The sequence below is a fragment of the Marmota monax genome, unplaced genomic scaffold, assembly GCF_021218885.2.
Source record: "Marmota monax isolate L192 unplaced genomic scaffold, Marmota_monax_Labrador192_F-V1.1 WCK01_AAM20220418_F8-fsc00179, whole genome shotgun sequence".
Taxonomy (NCBI): Eukaryota; Metazoa; Chordata; class Mammalia; order Rodentia; family Sciuridae; genus Marmota; species Marmota monax.
In genome coordinates this window covers 1,015,902-1,033,561 of record NW_026695200.1, presented here as the reverse complement: position 1 = coordinate 1,033,561, position 17,660 = coordinate 1,015,902, and the positions used below count along the sequence as shown (strand labels likewise).

The 17,660-nt window shown below is 37.5% G+C and overlaps 1 protein-coding gene across 1 annotated transcript in view; it reads right to left on the bottom strand.

Moving 5' to 3' along the window:
* The window catches only part of Oca2 (OCA2 melanosomal transmembrane protein), a 364,658-nt gene that overhangs the window by 183,002 nt on the left and 163,996 nt on the right, over positions 1-17,660 (bottom strand). Inside the window, exons 15-17 of the mRNA XM_046428817.1 lie at positions 10,934-11,066; positions 8,246-8,393; positions 1,999-2,056 (exon numbers count right to left, since the gene is read on the bottom strand). Of these exons, the coding sequence (XP_046284773.1) occupies positions 1,999-2,056; positions 8,246-8,393; positions 10,934-11,066 (339 nt within the window). The remainder of the gene's footprint in view (positions 1-1,998; positions 2,057-8,245; positions 8,394-10,933; positions 11,067-17,660) is intronic.

The following is a 17,660-nucleotide window of genomic DNA, read 5'->3' as shown; positions in this document are numbered from 1 at the left end:
TAGATGTCTATATCTAGATTTAGATACAGATAGATATAGACACATAGAAATAGATAAGCACAGAGATCTATAAATATGGATAGATATAGATAGATAAGATAGACATATAAATATAGATTCAGATATATAGAGACATGTGGATATAGATATATATAGACATGAAGATATATAGAGAAAGAGGTAGAAGTAGAGATAGAGGATTCTGAATTTCTCTGGTCACAGGTAAAGCTGCTGTCATCAAAAACACAAGCACACCCTTCATGGACAGCAGCTCTGGCTGTAGCCCCTGGTCCCCTGGACACAGGCCAGAGGTGCTGCCCTCACTCAGCGGGTGAGACTGCCTGCTGAGCACCTGCCCTCTTCCCCTGCCCACTGCAAAGGCCCATATCATGTCCTACTCCTCTCATCTTCCCCTCCCACTTCTAAGAAGCCCAATTTTGCTACATGACTCTGTGATCAAGAATTAGGAGGTAGGAGATATCAAAAAAAAAAAAAAGAAATTGCTCAGAGGAGAGCAACACTGGTCCTCACCAGCTTCAGAGAGGACCACAAAGCCTCCCTGAGTCACACTAACCAGAGAAAGTTAGTACTACCACAGCCCATTCAAAGATGGGAGATGGAGGAGCAGCACGTCAAAGAACGTTCCCATGTCATTCAGATGGTGGAGGTAGAGGTTTCTTTTGAGTGTTCTACTGGGTGTCAATCTCCTTTTGGCTATCTAGAATTATTTCAGCAAGAATTCTCATTTGCAATTCAGGGATATTGCCAAGCCCCTGGCCTATTTTCCCATCAATCTTCAATTCTTGTCCACCAGGTACACAGGACAAAAGCAATGCAGTCCAGCAAGGCAGCAAGGTCTTAAAACCCTGGGTACTCAAAGGGTCATAGCTACACCCTTCTTTTCTAACACTAACCATCTACATGGAAAAGAGAATGTGAAGAGAGCTCACAGACCAAATTGCCTAAAGAATACACTACCCAGCAGAACCCCAATGTCTAAATATCCTAAGCACAAGTATTCCTATCACAATTAGAGAGTGGGCACCCAACCTCTTCCTAGAAAACAACCTACTTGGATTGGAAATTTCCCTGAGGTACAGTGATTGTGAATGCTCTTGGCTGGGCGGGAAGCCCTACCTGTCCACAGGTGGGGAGGAAGTCCACCATAGCAGGAAAGTGAGCAAAAAAAAAAAATTATTGTTTTTAGATTCTTTTATTTTTAGTTGTGGATGGGCACAATATCATTATTTTATTTATTTATTTATTTTGTGATGCTGAGGATTGAACCCAGTACCTGACATGTGCAAGGCAAGCACTCTACCATGAGCCACAACCCCAGCCCCAAAAATATTTTTGAATGAATTCTGCCCCCAAAAGTCAAACTCGTACAGCAGGACACACACACACACACACACACACATCCAGTGTTTGTTCTTAAAAATGTTCAATATTGCCCAACATGGTCTCGCTGCCAGCTCCTCTCTGGCAATCTGGAAGCCTGCTTTTCAGGGCCAGGAGAGGGACTGTGAGCCACAGGCCCAGCTCTATGAGCCAGACTCAGGATATTGCTCAAGGGTATGCCTGAAGTACATCTTCCCAGACATAAAAATTGTGACATTTCCATTTCCTGTCATGTCTGGAAAATGTTTTTCCTCATTAACTTGTAGAAATAAATGACATCTTATGTACAACTGCAGGAATAAAAAGAACAATGGCTTCCAGTCATTACTTCATGTGAGGTAAAAAGAAGATTTTGGAATGTTTCACCACAAAAAACGATAAATGCCTGAGGTGATGAATAAGTTAATGACTCTGACTCCGTCACTGCACAATGTGCACAGGTGTCCAGACTTCACATTGGACCTCACAACCTCCTACAATTAGAATGTATCAATTAAAAATTTAAAATAGTAATCAATTTTTAAAAGAAACATTAATCACCTTCTTCTACAACAGGTAAATCAAATTGGAAATATCTGAAGAAAGCAAAGGAGATACCTTTTTTTGAAGCTCCTGAATATTGGTCTCCCAGTTTTTGTCTTCCTGTGAGATTTGTCTAAAAGAGAAAAGGACAGGCTCATTATTTCCCTGGTTATATGGAACAAGGAGATTGACAACACTGGGAGCCTGGACATTTGCTGTGGAGCCTGGAACAGCTTTCTAAGGGATAAGACTAGTCTTGGAAGTGATCGGAACACTTGATTTTTTTCAATTAGGTAAGAAACTCACTCTATATTTTCAAAGAAAAATCATATATATCAAGATCTGAGTGTTTAATGACATGAGTGAATGTGAGTCAGCAAGTGTAGGAAATGTCGTGAACAAAATGTGCCAATGTGTGACCAAGGCAATGACTGTAGCCACCTTTATTTTCTTCTTTATATGTAGTCAACCCTCAGTATCCCCAAGAGATTGATTCTAACACCCCATCTAAGAGTAATAAAACCCAGGGGTGCTCAAGTCCCTCAATATTAAACAGTGTCGTATTTGCATTTAACTTAGCTACAATCCTCCCATATACTTTAAATCATCTCTAGATTACTTATACCTAATACAATGTAAATAATTATTTACTATTTTCTTTAAGGAATAATGATAACAAGGAAAAACACTCTGTACATGTGCAGTAGAGTCATGATTTTTCTTTTCAAATGCTTTCAATCAGTTGTTGGTTGGATGCAGAGATGTGGAACCTGCAGTCCACTAGTTTCTCTGCTTCTGAATGGTTTCCATTTCCAAAACAGGGACACAGTTTACAACCAGCTTTTACAACTAAAGGGAAAAGAGATAAAAGAAACAGCACTTGCTTTAATGGTAATTTTACCAAGAGTAGCTCAGTTTTGAAGTAATTGTATGCCTGCTTCCTTCCTTCTCTCATGGTACCCTCTTCTCTTGTTGAGGCTCCCTTGTTTGAACCCACTTACCTTTCCTTTTAACTTTTCCAACTCAGTTTACCTTTTTTTTTTTTTTTGGTTATTTTTTTCTGACACCAATCAAAGGGAAGATGCTGCACAGTGGAGAATGACACTTTACTGAGCATGTACACATCACAAGTGAGCACTAAAGAGAGGCTGAGCATGCAGCCAGTAGGGTCCGCAGGGAAACCAAAGCAGAACCAAGTGAATTATTCTGAGAAAAGTTTTGAAATATTTTCATCGGTGCATAATAATTATGCACATTAGTAGGATTCATTATGGCCTAATTTATATATATATATATATATATATATATATATATATATATATATATATATATATATATATATATATATATATATATATATAACATGATTTGGTCAATTTCATTTGCCAGTTCCCCAGCCTTCTCCCTGAGTCCCTTCTTCTAGTCTACTTGGTCTTCCTTCTATTTTCATGAGACCCTTTTTCCCCCTCTTTCCTGTCTAGCTTCCACATAAAAGAGAAAATACATGGCCCTTAATATTCTGAGTCTGGCTTATGTTACTTAAGATAATGCTCTGAAGCATCCATTCATTTTCTTGCAAATAACATAATTTCATTACTCTTTATAGCTAGATAAATGGTGTATATATGCCACATTTTCTTTATCATTCATCCATTGACAGACACCTAGGCTAGTTCCATAACTTGGCTACTGTGAATTGTACTGCTATGAACATGCGTGTGCATGTAACACTATAGTTTGCTGACTTTAATTATTTTAGATAAAGACCAAGGAGGGGGATAGCAGTGTCATGCAGTGGTTCCATTCCTACTCTTTTGAGGAACCTCCAACTGATTTCCACAGTGGTTATACTAATTGACAATCCCACCAACAGTGTATAAGCATTCTTTTTACCCACATCCTCACTAGTGTTTATTATTATTTGTATATTATTAGTATTCCTGATTGCAGCCATTCTGACTGGAGTGAGATGAAATCTCAGTGTAGTTTTTTGATTTGCATTTCCCTAATTGCTTGAGATGTTGAACATTTTTTTCATGTATTTGTTAGCCATTTGTACTACTTGTTTTGAGAAACCTCTCTTTAGTTCATTTGCCCATTTAATTCAGCTGTGAATCCCTCTGGGCCTGGGATTTTCTTTATTGGAAAGGTTTTTTATTACTGTTTCAATTGTATTATTTGTTATCCATCTCTTTAGTAGGTTTTCTTTGTCCTCTTTGTTCAGTTTTGGTAGATAATAGGTGTCTAGAAATTTATCAATATCTTTCAGATTTTCCAATTTGTTGGAATATGTTTTCAAAATAGTTGTCCTCTGGATTTCATAAATTTCTGTTGTAATATCTCCTTTTCCCCTTTTCTTTTGGTTAGTTTGACTAAGGTCTTATCAATCTTGTTTATCTTTTCAAAGAACCAACTCTTCATTCATTGATTCTTTGGATTGTTTTTTGTTTACTTCACTAACTTTGGCTTTGATATTTATTGTTTCCTCCCTTCCAGCAGTTTTGGAATTCATTTTTTTCCTTGTTTTTCTGTGTTTGAGGTGCATCATTGGGTTATTTATTGGGGATCTTTTTTATTTTCTTTTTTTTTTAATCTAGGCACTCATAGCTTTAAACTTTCCTCTTATAACTGCGTTCACAGCATCCAGAAGATTCTGATATGTTGTATCTTTATTCTCATTTTATTCCAAGAATTTTTACATTTCTTCCCTGATTTCTTTGCTGGCCCATTCATTATTAAAAAGTGTATTGTTCAATCTCTGCATACTAATATAGTTTCTGTAATTTTTCTTGCTTTCTATTTTTCTTGTTTTTCTTCATTTCTAGTTTTATTCCATTATGAGCTAATAAAATTCAAGGAGTTATATTGACTTTTCGCATTTACTAAGACTTGCTTTGTAACCTAAAATATGATCCACAAGCAGCTAAGAAGATAGTATATTCACCTGTTGTTGGATGAAATACTCTGTAGATGTCTGTTAAGTCCTTTTGATTTATAGTATGTTTTAGATTTGAAGTATTGTTGCTGATTTTATATCTGGATGACCTATCTACTGGTGAAAGAAAGTATTGAAATCACCCAGTATTATTGTATTGGGATCTATCTGAGACTTTATGTTTAGTAGTGTTTGTTTATGTAGTTGTACTGAAGTTTGGAGCATGAATATTTGCTATCTTTATGTCTCCATGTTGTATCATTCCCTCTAGCAGTATGTTGTGACCTTCTTCGTCCCCTGTAACTCATTTTGGCTTGAAGTCTGTTTTGTTGGATATGAGAGTACATACTCCTGCTTTCTCTGGGGTTCCATTTGCATGGAATATCATTTTTCAGCTTTTCACTTGCAACCTGTGGGTGTTTTTCCTATGAGTTTGTCTCTTACAGACAACATATTGTTGGATCTTGTTTTTTAATCCACTCTACAGTACACATCTTTTAGTTATAGTATTAAGACCATTAACATTCAGTGTTATTATAGAGAGGTGTTTATTATTGCCTGCTACCTTGATTTATTTCTAATAATTTTATTAAATTTATTAAATTTATTGATTTATTGATTTATTTCTAATATTTTATTAAATCCTAATTTTAATCTGCTTATATACTCTTTTAATTAGATTTATTCTTTTCCAAGCTGTCTTTGTTGTTATTATCTTATATTTCTGTATGTAGGATTTCTTTAAGTATCTTCTGCAATGCTGGCTCAGTAGTCATGAATTCCTTTAGTTTATACTCACACTGGAAGATTTTATTTCTTATTTGATTTTGAAGAATAGCTTTAATAGATATAGCAATCTTAGTTGGGAGTTACTGATTTTCAGTGCTTGAAATGTATCATTCCAAGTCCTCTTGAACTTTAGGGTTTATACTGAGAAATCTTGTATTACTTTGATTCTTTTTCCTCTAAATTTGACCTGTCATATCTCTCCTATAGCCGTTAAAATCCTTTCTTTGATTTGTAGTGTTGGCATTTTAATGATAATGTGTCATGGAGAGGTTCTTTTCTGATCTTGTCTGAGGTTTTAAATGCCTCCAATTTTTAGATGTCCATCTTCTTCCTAAGGTTTGGATAATTTTTGCAAAAATTATTTCAATATCATTAACCTGTATTTCTACTTCTTTCTCAAAGTCTATGAGTCTTTAGTTTGGTCTCTCAATATTGACCCAGATATCTTGTCTATTCTGATCATAGTTTTCTTTCCTTTTTTTCCCTTTAATATTGTCTAAATGTTCAAGGCTGACCATCTTGTCTTCAAGCTCCGAAATTCTGCTTTTTCTTCATCTAATCTAATCTAGAAATTTTTTCAACTGAATTTTTCATTTGATTTATTGAATGACTTTTGTTTGCTTCTTTCTCAGGACCTCTATCTCTTTATTAAAATACTTTTTCACAGCCTATATTTTCTCCCCTAATTCATTCCTTAGATCTTGTTTAAAATCATTAACCATTTTAATAATCAATTTTTTGAATGCTTTGTTCAAGATTTCATCCATTTCAATCTGTAGTTTGGGGGGTTAAAAATTTTGGGAGATATCTTAGGGGTTTATTTTTTTGTGTTTTCAAAATTTTTTTGTATGTACATCCATTGTCATAGATTCCTCTTTTTCTATTATGTAAGTGTCTTTTAGTGAGCAGTTACTTCTTTACAATCTACCCTGAGCTGGGAGTTTATATTATTTTCAAAACATCCAATTGGCATAATCAAGGTGCTAAGTTCAACACCCAGTACTACTTCAAGAGGATAAAGCAACAGCCAGTCATAATGATAACTTAATAGCATACATTTGAAAACTTATTACTAATCATCTCCACAACTCTACTAATCAATGAGAAAAGTGAATGAGAAATAATAAAGAATAGGCTAGAAGGTTAAGCATCAATGATAGCATCCTTTATAGTAAGTTGTGTTGGAAGCAGGCAAAAAAAAAAGATAAAAGAAATAGAAAACAGAAAAAAAGGGGTTGGGGAGGGAAGAGAGGCAGAAGATAAAATGAGATGAGAAAGAAGCATAGAGGAGAATGAAAGGGAATGAAGATGAAAAAGAATAAGTTATTGAGAAAGGATCCAATTAATTGACCAAAAAAAGTGTAAAATTAGAACTCTGAAAAAACACATGAGGGAAGACACTGGAAATTACTACATACAGGGCTGGGGTTGTAGCTCAGTGGTAGAGCGCTTGCCTAACATATGTGAGGCACTGGGTTCAATTCTCAGCACCACATATAAATAAATAAATTCAACAATTAAAATATATATTTAAAAAATTACTATCTATAGCAGCTAATGCAATCACAATATATTTTAAATTCAGTTTTCTTCTTGCTGAGACTTTTTAAATGAAGACATTTCTTTCCATAATTTTGAATATGAGGAGTATATATGACACAATTATTATACTATTTATTTGTTCTGAGCTCTGACCCAAACCAGCCCAACTTGTTAGAGGAGTTTATAGGCTGAGCTCTGCCTCTTCCTTGGCTGACAGCAAGTATTGGGTGATGGGGGTTTGATCATTTCAAAGCAGAATAAAGTTGATCAAAACATGTCATGCATATATATGAATATATCACCATGCATTGCAATTTTATATATAATTATAATGCACCAATTAAAACATAAATAGAAGGAAGACCAATAGAATAAAGAAGAGAGGAAGGATAATTCTGGGGATTGAAATGGAGAAACTATGTTATATGCATTTATGAATATGTCAAGATGAACCCAACTATTATGTATAATTATAATGCACTAAAAATAAAAATATAAATAAATAATACTAAGAAATACCAAGAAATGAATTGATTAGGATATTTGTATTCTTTGAAATGCTTGAAAATCAACTGCTGAGAGAATCTGTTGTAAGATTAGTTTGTTACATTAATTGGTTTTTATTTTTATCATACAACAATTAAAATGTGGGGAAATTCTAAAATGTGGCTGAGAATGTAAGTTCAATTCCCAGTGTCACTCTTTCTGAGCTACATAACCATAGGTAAGTTGCCCAAACTCTCTGAGCCTCTGCTTATTTCATCCCTAAACTGAACTAACATTAACCCCACAGAGCTAGGTGGGAATTAGATAAAGTTGTGCACCATAAAAGGCTTAGCTCAATGAATGGCGCCTAAAAGTTGCATATTTGCTCAGTTAGTGTCACCAGTTTATAATGCACAAATGCTTGGAATAACAATTTTAATTCACTTGATTTGTATTTTATGTGACATCTGGATGGTAGTGGAGTATGTTGCTTATACAATCCCACCATTAAGCACAACCATTAAACACAAGAACTGCTTCTGTAAATCTGAGCAGGACCCAGCTTGATACCTATTGAAGGTGTGCAGCCTTCGGGCCAGCAGGTGCTCCAGTGCCAGCACCTTCTGCAGCAGCAGGCCACGCACGGCCGTCTCCTCACGGCTGGCTGGGCTGATGCGCTGCGCTGTCAGGCGCCACACGTGAATCTCGTGCTTCAGTTCTGCAGAGAAAGTAAGGCAAAATTGAGTTTCCCACAACCTGGGAAGTCAGTGCTCACAGCACACTCATAATGTTCAGGTTTCCCAGGCTCAGCCCAAAGCAGAAGCTTCTCAGCACGTTAGTTACTATAATGAAACCAGGTGACAAGGCTCACTTTTTAAAATGATCATGGAAGTGAAGTAGAACAATTTCAACTCTCTGGTGACAAATAAATTCCTATCTTAAACAGACACATCAAACCTAATGCCCAGCAACACTAACCCCTTCTTGCAGGACCCACTTTTAGCCAAAATCTATACATTGCTGTTCTGATTTGAATGTGGTTTGTCTCCTCCAAAATTCATGCACCAGGAGATGCCCTCTGCCATGTGATGACATAGCGAGAAGGCCTTCACCAGATGTCAGGTTGTGCTTCAGACTTCCCAGCCTCCTGGACAATAAGCTAAAAATAACTCTATGCCTTAGAGCTTGTCCAGTCTGTAGTATTCAGTAACAGTAACAGAAAATGAACAAAGCCAAGTGCCCATTCTTTGACTGACTTCAGAAACAGGCCTAGTGAAAATCAGAAGCACAAGGGTTGGTCTCAGGCAGTGGCTTTCAGGGCCAGCAGGACATTTGGGAAGAGACAGGAGTTGGGAATAGCCCTCATTCCCAATCAGTCCCTCACTGAGCTCAAGTCTGTTACCCAGGAAAGGGAGAAGTAGCCTGATGAAATGCTGACATCAGTAGATGAGCAGAATTTTCATCCAAAAGTGAATTCAGAAGCTTCTGAGAGAGAAAAGAGAGATGATTCATTGCCTAAGATATTAAAGAACTTCATGAAAGCTTACCTCTACTTTACAATTTAAAATGCTATACAAAATTCTCAAAATAATCACTAAGAGAATAAGAAAAAGGCACTGTTTTCATTCACCACTCAGTCAGTTTTTTGTCACTAAAACAAAATAGCTGAGATTAATAACTTAAGAGGAGAAAAGGTTTATTTTGACTCAAAATTTGAGAGGTTTCAGTCTATAGTCAGTTGGCACTGCTTTGGGGTAGAGTGAAGCAGCACATCACAGCAGGAGTGTATGGTAGAGGAAGCTGCTCACCTCATGGTAGCCAGGAAGCAGACAGAGAGAGGAAGGCCTGCAGCATCCACTTCATGAGCATGTCCCCAGGGACCTAACTCCCTCCAGCTAGTCCCACCTCCTAAAGGTTCCACCCGTCCCAATAGTGCCTCCTTAGGGACTATGTCTTCAACACAGGGACCTCAGGGGATAATTCCAGATCCAAACTACATTATGTGCAATGCACCATACGATATACGTCACAAGAATTAAATTAAAAGACCAAAGCAGGGGCTGGAGCTCCTGACAGCCTATTTCAGGTGGAGACAAGACACAGCAGTACAATCACTGTGAACTCAACCAATAAAGAAAACACTACCTTTTACGCCCCCTCTATTTGGTACACAAGTGCTGATCACCTACCGTGTGGCAGACCTGCTGCACTGCTGAGAAAACAGAGACGTTTGTCAGAGAAACAGACTATAAATGAAGGCTGCCAAGACTCAATAGAGAGACCCAGGGAGAACGGGAGCACTGAGACAACATCAGCCAGTGCTTGGTTTTGAGTTTCAGCCTTACAAAGATGCACCACAGCTTTCTAAAATAAAATGAACTTGGGTGTAATTCAAAGGCTTCTTCAGAGAAGTGGATCCATGCTTTCCCTCTGAAAAGACTCACACCTCATCAAACCTCCTATGAGGTTTTGATAACATAAAAAGATGGGGAAGAATAGGAGGAGGAGAAAGCAATGAACGAGCCTTCCCGAAACTTTGAACACGAAACTCCACATTGGGATAGGAAAAGAGAGACGGGGCTGTGGAATGGCTTCAGCATAAGTTCAGATGGTGCCTGGGTTTCATCTAATGCTCTGAACCTCATCAGATGAAAGGTATCATTAAAAACCCATCCATAAACACCAGAGACATTCCAGCAGCTCTTTAAAGTCATCACAGTGAAGGGTACTTTCTGAAGCAACTAATCAGCTTTGAAAAGCTTACATGTCTACATGGTGCCACTCTGGAGGCAGCCCATGGATGCAGGCTGGGAGTTTCATCCATGTCTTTGTATTTAGAGAAGCAGAGATTGGGAGCCAGCGTTGCACTGGTGATGCTGGCCTTCTAGGTCCCCTGGGCTCTCTTATGCTGGTGTGTCCTCGGAAGCAGCCTCAACTCCACCCATGCACGCTCAGAGCCTACCTACTTTCCAGACCATCAAATTCAAAGCTCTACCGGCCCTATTCTGCTCAGCCCAATGTTCAGGTAGCACTTTTGTTTTCTAACTGTGGAATTAAACAGGAATTCTGAAGTGATTTAGCTGAGAGAGATTTTGCGCGGGAGAAGGGAGGCAGATATGCACAGTCTCTGATCTTGAGCACACAGGGTCCCAACAAGAGACACTTCCCTCATGTTTTACATGGGATGGCAGCTCTGACCTCTTTGTAAGAATTTCCCCTGGGAAAAATAATCATATGAACTCTGAGGCTTATACCTACCAACGATCTCACTGGGCTCCTTGTTATAAAGCTTTTTGTTCCAGTACAGGAGTCTGAGGAGTGGGAATGAGACCAGAAGAACAAGGCAAATCCCAACAAACATGTGTGCCGTGAATCTGGCGAAGTCCAGGCCCTGGAAAGATAAAAGGGGAAATGGGTGGAAATGCCCTTTCCTCTGCACTGGTGGCAGCTCCCCACATCAGGGTCCATGGAGGGCCAAGACCAGAGATTGTAGGGAACATCAGGACCTCTGGGAACTCTGCACAAAAACCAAGGAAAAATACAGATGCCTCACCATGAGTTTGAAACAGTCAAGGTTTTTTTCTTTCATGTTGAACTAATAATTCTTACATGTATAAAAAACCATCTTAGGAGGGGAAAAAAAAACAAGCTAACATATCTAATTCCAACCTTGGCTTCCAGTTTCAGGTGTAAAAAGACTGAATGTGAGTAAACAGTAAACAATGTGACTAACAGTATTCACCATTTTAAAGGTACATTGGGTTTTTTAAGCATTTCACTAAAGTTCTTGCCATTGATTTGAAGGAGAGAGTCCTCAGGGCTGGAAAGCACAGTCTTTCCTCCCTGGTCAGCATCAGAGGCTGCCCAGAGCATGAGGACCAGTCACAGGGGTCCTAGGCAAGTGCCCTCTGCTTGCTTCCTCTGGCCTGCCCGTGGGGGATGCACCATGGTCAGATGTTGACCATGACCTTGAACTTTGTGTTTATCTACAGCATTCATACTCCAGATATCTGCTTGAAAATAATACTTCAAGGTACTCATGAAAATGTTCTAATTTCCTCTAAAATCAGAAGTAAAAAAAATGAACTTTTGGGTCAGAGAAAATTATTTAAAACACAATATTAAGATAGTTATCTTTATGCCCAACTGGGTCATGAAATGTAACTGTTAATTCTGTTTCATGGAAATGGCCCAGGAAAACATAGATCTTTGTACCCCTTGTAATTCTGGGTCTGTTTGGAATATAATAACTATGAAGTTTTGCTGCTTTAGAAATGGTGGGGCATTTAAAGAAAAACTGGGTAGATAAATGAAAAAAAACAAAACCCAAGAACTAAAGAGGTCCAAGCAATACATCCACAGCAAAATTACACAGCACTGAGTGGAGGTATTTGATTGCTACTAGAGTTGTGGAATGGGTGAATTTATCAAGCAATACAAAACAGAAAAAAATTCAAACTGATATTTTTAAGAAGTAATACAAGCAAAAGCAATGTACAATGGGATGCAAATGTTTTCACTAAGCTTATTAGGTGCATGTATCTGGGCCCCCCTGCTGCTACTGCAGATCTCTATAATTTCCTAGGTACTTCTCTTTAATGTTCCCAGTAACAAAACCATCTCCTGTCACACTACATCAATACGGTGTTTAACTGCAGCCCTTTCTTCTTGCATGGTACTGCTTCTGCTTCTACATTATTCTGTATGGTTTTGTTTGGGGCTCCACTCAGTCATTTTCTTTGCAGTTTTCCACAAATCCTCATTTAATGGATTAGTGGTCAAACATTGAAGCATGTGAAACAACCAATAGAGGACCCTGTGGAAAACAGAGTAGAATATGCCTTACTTTATAAGCTACATAAAATTATGAGGATGTAGCTAAAGGATTCCCAGTCAAGCAATACTGTTTCCTAGGCACTATGCTATCCGGTTAGCTATGTGACTAGTCAAGAGTCCACTGGGTCGTAAGGGATGGTTCAAGCCAAAGTGGTTTCTTGAATTATTCCAAGGTAAAAACCCAGTGAAAACTCTTCTAAGTGAAAAGCTTATGAATTGTTAAGCTGAATCTACTGAGTGTGTTAGTAAAATACACACAGTGCATTTTGGAAACAGAATCTAGTCTGGTTGCCCAGGACAGAGGAGTTCTCATGGCTGGAGAACACAGTAAGGAGAGAACATAGATACCATATTCCTATGGTATGAATATGGTGACAGACAGGAGTGATTGGTGTGATCCTACTGTGCGCAAGGGACCAGCAGTGCATGTGGCAGAGGGGTCCTGACACCTATGGATCTGAAGGAGATAAGAAGACTTCTGGAAGAGTGAAGGTGGGTGTGTTTGTAATATAATAACTATGAAGTTTTCCAGCATGCAGGAATCAGCAAGCCACAGAAATGATGAACTGGCCCAGGAGGGGAAAACATCAACTAAAGAATCCGCCATAGGTACTGAAGAGTGGTATGGGAGTAAAATGCTCATGAAGGAGACTAAGAAATGGCCAAAGAGGCAGAGCCAGCAGAATGACACTGAAAGTTGTCACCCAGTGGAATGGAGGAAAGCACTACCAGAAGCAGCTAAAGGACACAATTTTCTGAAGTCATGAATTTGAGACTCTTCTTTTAAAAAATATATTTATTTTTTAGTTATATGTGGACACAATATCTTTATTTTTATGTGGTGCTGAAGATCGAACACAGCGCCTCACACATGGTAGGAGAGCACTCTGCTACTGAGCCACAAACCCAGCTCTGTTTATTTCTGTATTTTATTATTTATATATGACAACAGAATGCATTACAATTCTTATTACACATATAGAGCACAGCTTTTCATATCTCTGGTTGTATACAAAGTATATTCACATCAATCCGTGTCTTCATACATGTATGTTGGATAATAATGATCATCACATTCCACCATCATTTATAACCCTATGACCCCTACCTTCCCCTCCAACCCTTGTGCCCTATCTAGAGTCTGTCTATTCCTCCCACATGCCTCTCCCTATCCCACTATGAATCAGTCTCCTTATATCAAAGAAAATATTCGGCATTTGGTTTTTTGGGATTGGCTAACTTCACTTAGAATTATCTACTCTAATTCCATCCATTTACCTGCAAATGCCACGATTTTATTCTATTCTGTTGCTGAGTAAAATTCCATTGTGCATATAGGCCACATATTTTTTATCCATTCATCTATTGAAGGGTATCTAGGTTGGTTCCACAGTTTAGCTATTGTGAACTGTGCTGCTATAAACATTGATGTGGCTGTGTCCCTGTAGTATGCTGTTTTTAAGTCCTTTAGGTATAGACCAAGGAGAGGAATAGCTGGATCAAATGGTGGTTCCATTCCCAGCTTTCAAGGAATCTCCATACTGCTTTCTATATTGGCTGTACCAATTTGCAGTCCCACCACCAGCGTATCTTTTTCCCCGCATCCTTGCCAAAACTTACTGTTGTTTGTCTTCATAATAGTTTCCATTCTAACTGAAGTGAGATGAAATCCTAGGGTGGTTTTGATTTGCATTTCTGTAATTGTTAGTGATGATGAACATTTTTTTATATATTTGTTGATTAATTGTATATATTCTTCTGAGAAGTATCTATTCAGGTCCTTGGCCCATTTATTGATTGGATTATTTCATTTTTTTGGTGCTTAGCTTTTTGAGTTCTTTATATACCCTAGAGATTTAGTGCTCTATCTGATGTGTGAGGGGTAAAGATTTGCTCGCAAGATGTAGGCTCTCTATTCACCTCACAGATTGTTTCTTTTGCTGAGAAGAAAGCTTTTTAGTTTGAGTCCATCCCATTTATTGATCCTTGATCTTAATTCTTGCACCACAGGAGTCTTATTAAGAAAGTTGGGGCCTAATCCCACATGATAGAGATTAGGGACTACTTTTTCTTCTAATAGGGTCTCTGGTTTTATTCCTAAGTCCTTGATCCATTTTGAGTTGAGTTTTGTGCATGATAAGAGATAGGGGTTTAATTTCATTTTGTTGCAAATGGATTTCCAGTTTTCCCAGCACCATTTGTTGAAGAGGCTATCTTTTGTCCAATGCATGTTTTGGCACCTTTGTCTAATTTAAGATAATTGTAATTTTGTGGGTTAGTCTCTGTGTCCTCCATTCTGTACCATTGGTCTACCAGTCTGTTTTGGTGCCAATACCATGCTGTTTTTGTTACTGTTGCTCTGTAGTATAGTTTAAGGTCTGGTATAGTGGTGCCACCTGCTTCCCTCTTCCTGCTAAGGATTGCTTTGGCTATTCTGAGTCTCTTATTTTTCCAGATGAATTTCATGATTGCTTTTTCTATTTCTATGAGGAATGTCATTGGGATTTTGATAAGAATTGCATTAAATCTGTATAGTGCTTTAGGAAGTATGGTCATTTTTTAATAATATTAATTATGCCTATCCAAGAGCAAGGTAGATCTTTCCAGCTTATAAGGTCTTCTTTGACTTCTTTCTTTAGGGTTCTGTAATTTTCATTATATAGATCTTTCACCTCTTTTGTTGATTCCCAAGTATTTCATTTTTTTAGGCTATTGAAAATGGGATAGTTTTCCTCATTTCCATTTCTGAGGATTTATCTTTGATATACAGAAATGCCTTTGATTTAAGGGTGTTGATTTTATATCCTGCTACTTTGATTAATTCATTTACTAGTTCTAGAAGTTTTCTGGTGGAACCTTTAGGATCTTCTAGGTATAGAATCACATCATCAGCAAATAGTGCCAATTTGAGTTCTTCTTTTCCTATGTGTATCCCTTTAATTTCCTTCATCTATCTGATTGCTCTGACCAGTGTTTCAAGAACTATGTTAAATAGAAGTGGTGAAAGAGGGCATCCCTGTCTTGTTCTGATTTTTAAAGGGAATGCCTTCAATTTTTCTCCATTTAGAATGATGTTGGCCTGGGGCTTTGCATTGGTAGCCTTTATGATGTTGAGATATGTTCCTGTTATCCCTAATTTTTCTAGTGTTTTGAACATAAAGGAGTACTGTATTTTGTCAAATGCTTTTTCTGCATCTATTGAGATGATCACATGATTCCTATCTTTAAGTCTACTGATGTGATGAATTACATTTATTGGTTTTCGTAAGTTGAACCAAACTTGCATCCCTGGGATTAATCCCACTTGATCATGGTGCATGATCTTTTTTATATGTTTTTGTATTTGACTTGCCAGAATTTTACTAAGAATTTTTGCATCTATATTGATTAGAAATATTGGTCTGAAGTTCTCTTTTTTTTGATGTGTCTTTCCCTGGTTTTAGAATCAGGGTGATATTGGCCTCATAGAATGAGTTTGAAAGTGCTGCCTGTATTTCTATTTCCTGAAATAAATTGAAGAGTATTTGTATTAGTTCTTCTTTAAAGGTCTTGTAGAATTCAGCTGTATATCCATCCGGTCCTGGGCTTTTCTTGGTTGGTAGGCTTTTTTTTTTTTTTTTTTTTTTTTTCATGGAATTCAGAAGTATGTATATATTTATTGTAAAATATTTTTAATGAGAATCTTTTACAAGCATAATTCAGAGCTGACAATGTGCCCAAACTACACACAAGAAAAATACTTTCAAAATAATGAGATATAAGGCTGGGGATAGGCTCAAGTGGTAGCGTGCTCACCTAGCATGCGTGAGGCACTGGGTTCGATTCTCACCACCACATAAATGTAAAATAGAGATATTGTGTCCACCTAAAACTAAAAAATAAATATTAAAAAATAATGAGATATAAACTTATTTGGAAGGAAAATTACTTCTGCCTGTAATAAACAGAACTTTTCTGTGTTCTATTTCCCTTGTTTATAAAATAAGGTTTTTTGGTCTAGACATTGGGTATGCAATATGAATCCCCAAAGCTGTTGAAACTTAATCAAATTAATTAAAGAAATTTCATCTAGATTGTTAGCTCATGTGAGTGTAATACCCAAAGTACTGCCTCCTATAATTTTTCAGAAACTGGTTCCCTTCAGGTGTCATGCTAGTAAGTTTGGATCAATTAATAACTGTAATTGAAGCTGAATATAATTAAGCATTTAACTTTGTGCTCTTCAAGTATAATCCCATTAGTTACATCATAAAACCAGGACAAATTGAAAAAAAAATTGTTGACAAAAGCTCACTAGGAAGGAAAAAACTTCACTATGCTTTTTGATCAGCCCAGTGATGAATGGCTAAATCAAATCCATATTAATTACTAGATATGCTTCTCTTTAAGTTGACAGTATGAAAATGAAGGGTCACTCATATGATCATCTAACTGTGAGCATTAATGCTCTAGTTTTTCCTTGATATGCTTCTCTCCTATGCCTTGAACTCTATCATCAGTTACAGGGTCTTGAAATGGATCTTTAGATTTAGACCAAAGTAAAAGTGCCTTCATGTCATACCTCCCCATCCATCTTACACACTGGCTATGGGTGATCTTTTATTTTTTTATTTTTTTTTTTTTAATTTTTTATTGTGGGTTGTTCAAAACATTACAAATTTCTTGACATATCATATTCCACACTTTGATTCTAGTGGGTTATGAACTCCCACCTTCACCCCATACACAGATTGCAGATTCACATCAGTTACACATCCATTGATTTACAAATTGCCATACTAGTGTCTGTTGTGCTCCGCTGCCTTTCCCATCATCCACCCTCCCCCCTCCCCACCTCTCCCCTCCCCTCCCCTCCTCTATCTCTACCCCCTCCACTGTATAACCCTGAGGGTCTCCTTCCATTACCGTGCAATTTACCTTCTCTCTCCCTTTCCCTCCCACCTCTCATCCCTGTTAAATGTTAATCTTCTTCTCCTGTTCTTCGTCCCTACTCTGTTCTTAGTTACTTTCCTTATATCAAAGAAGACATTTGGCATTTGTTTTTTAGGGATTGGCTAGCTTCACTTAGCATAATCTGCTCTAATGCCATCCATTTCCCTGTAAATTCTATGATTTTGTCATTTTTTAATGCAGAGTAATACTCCATTGT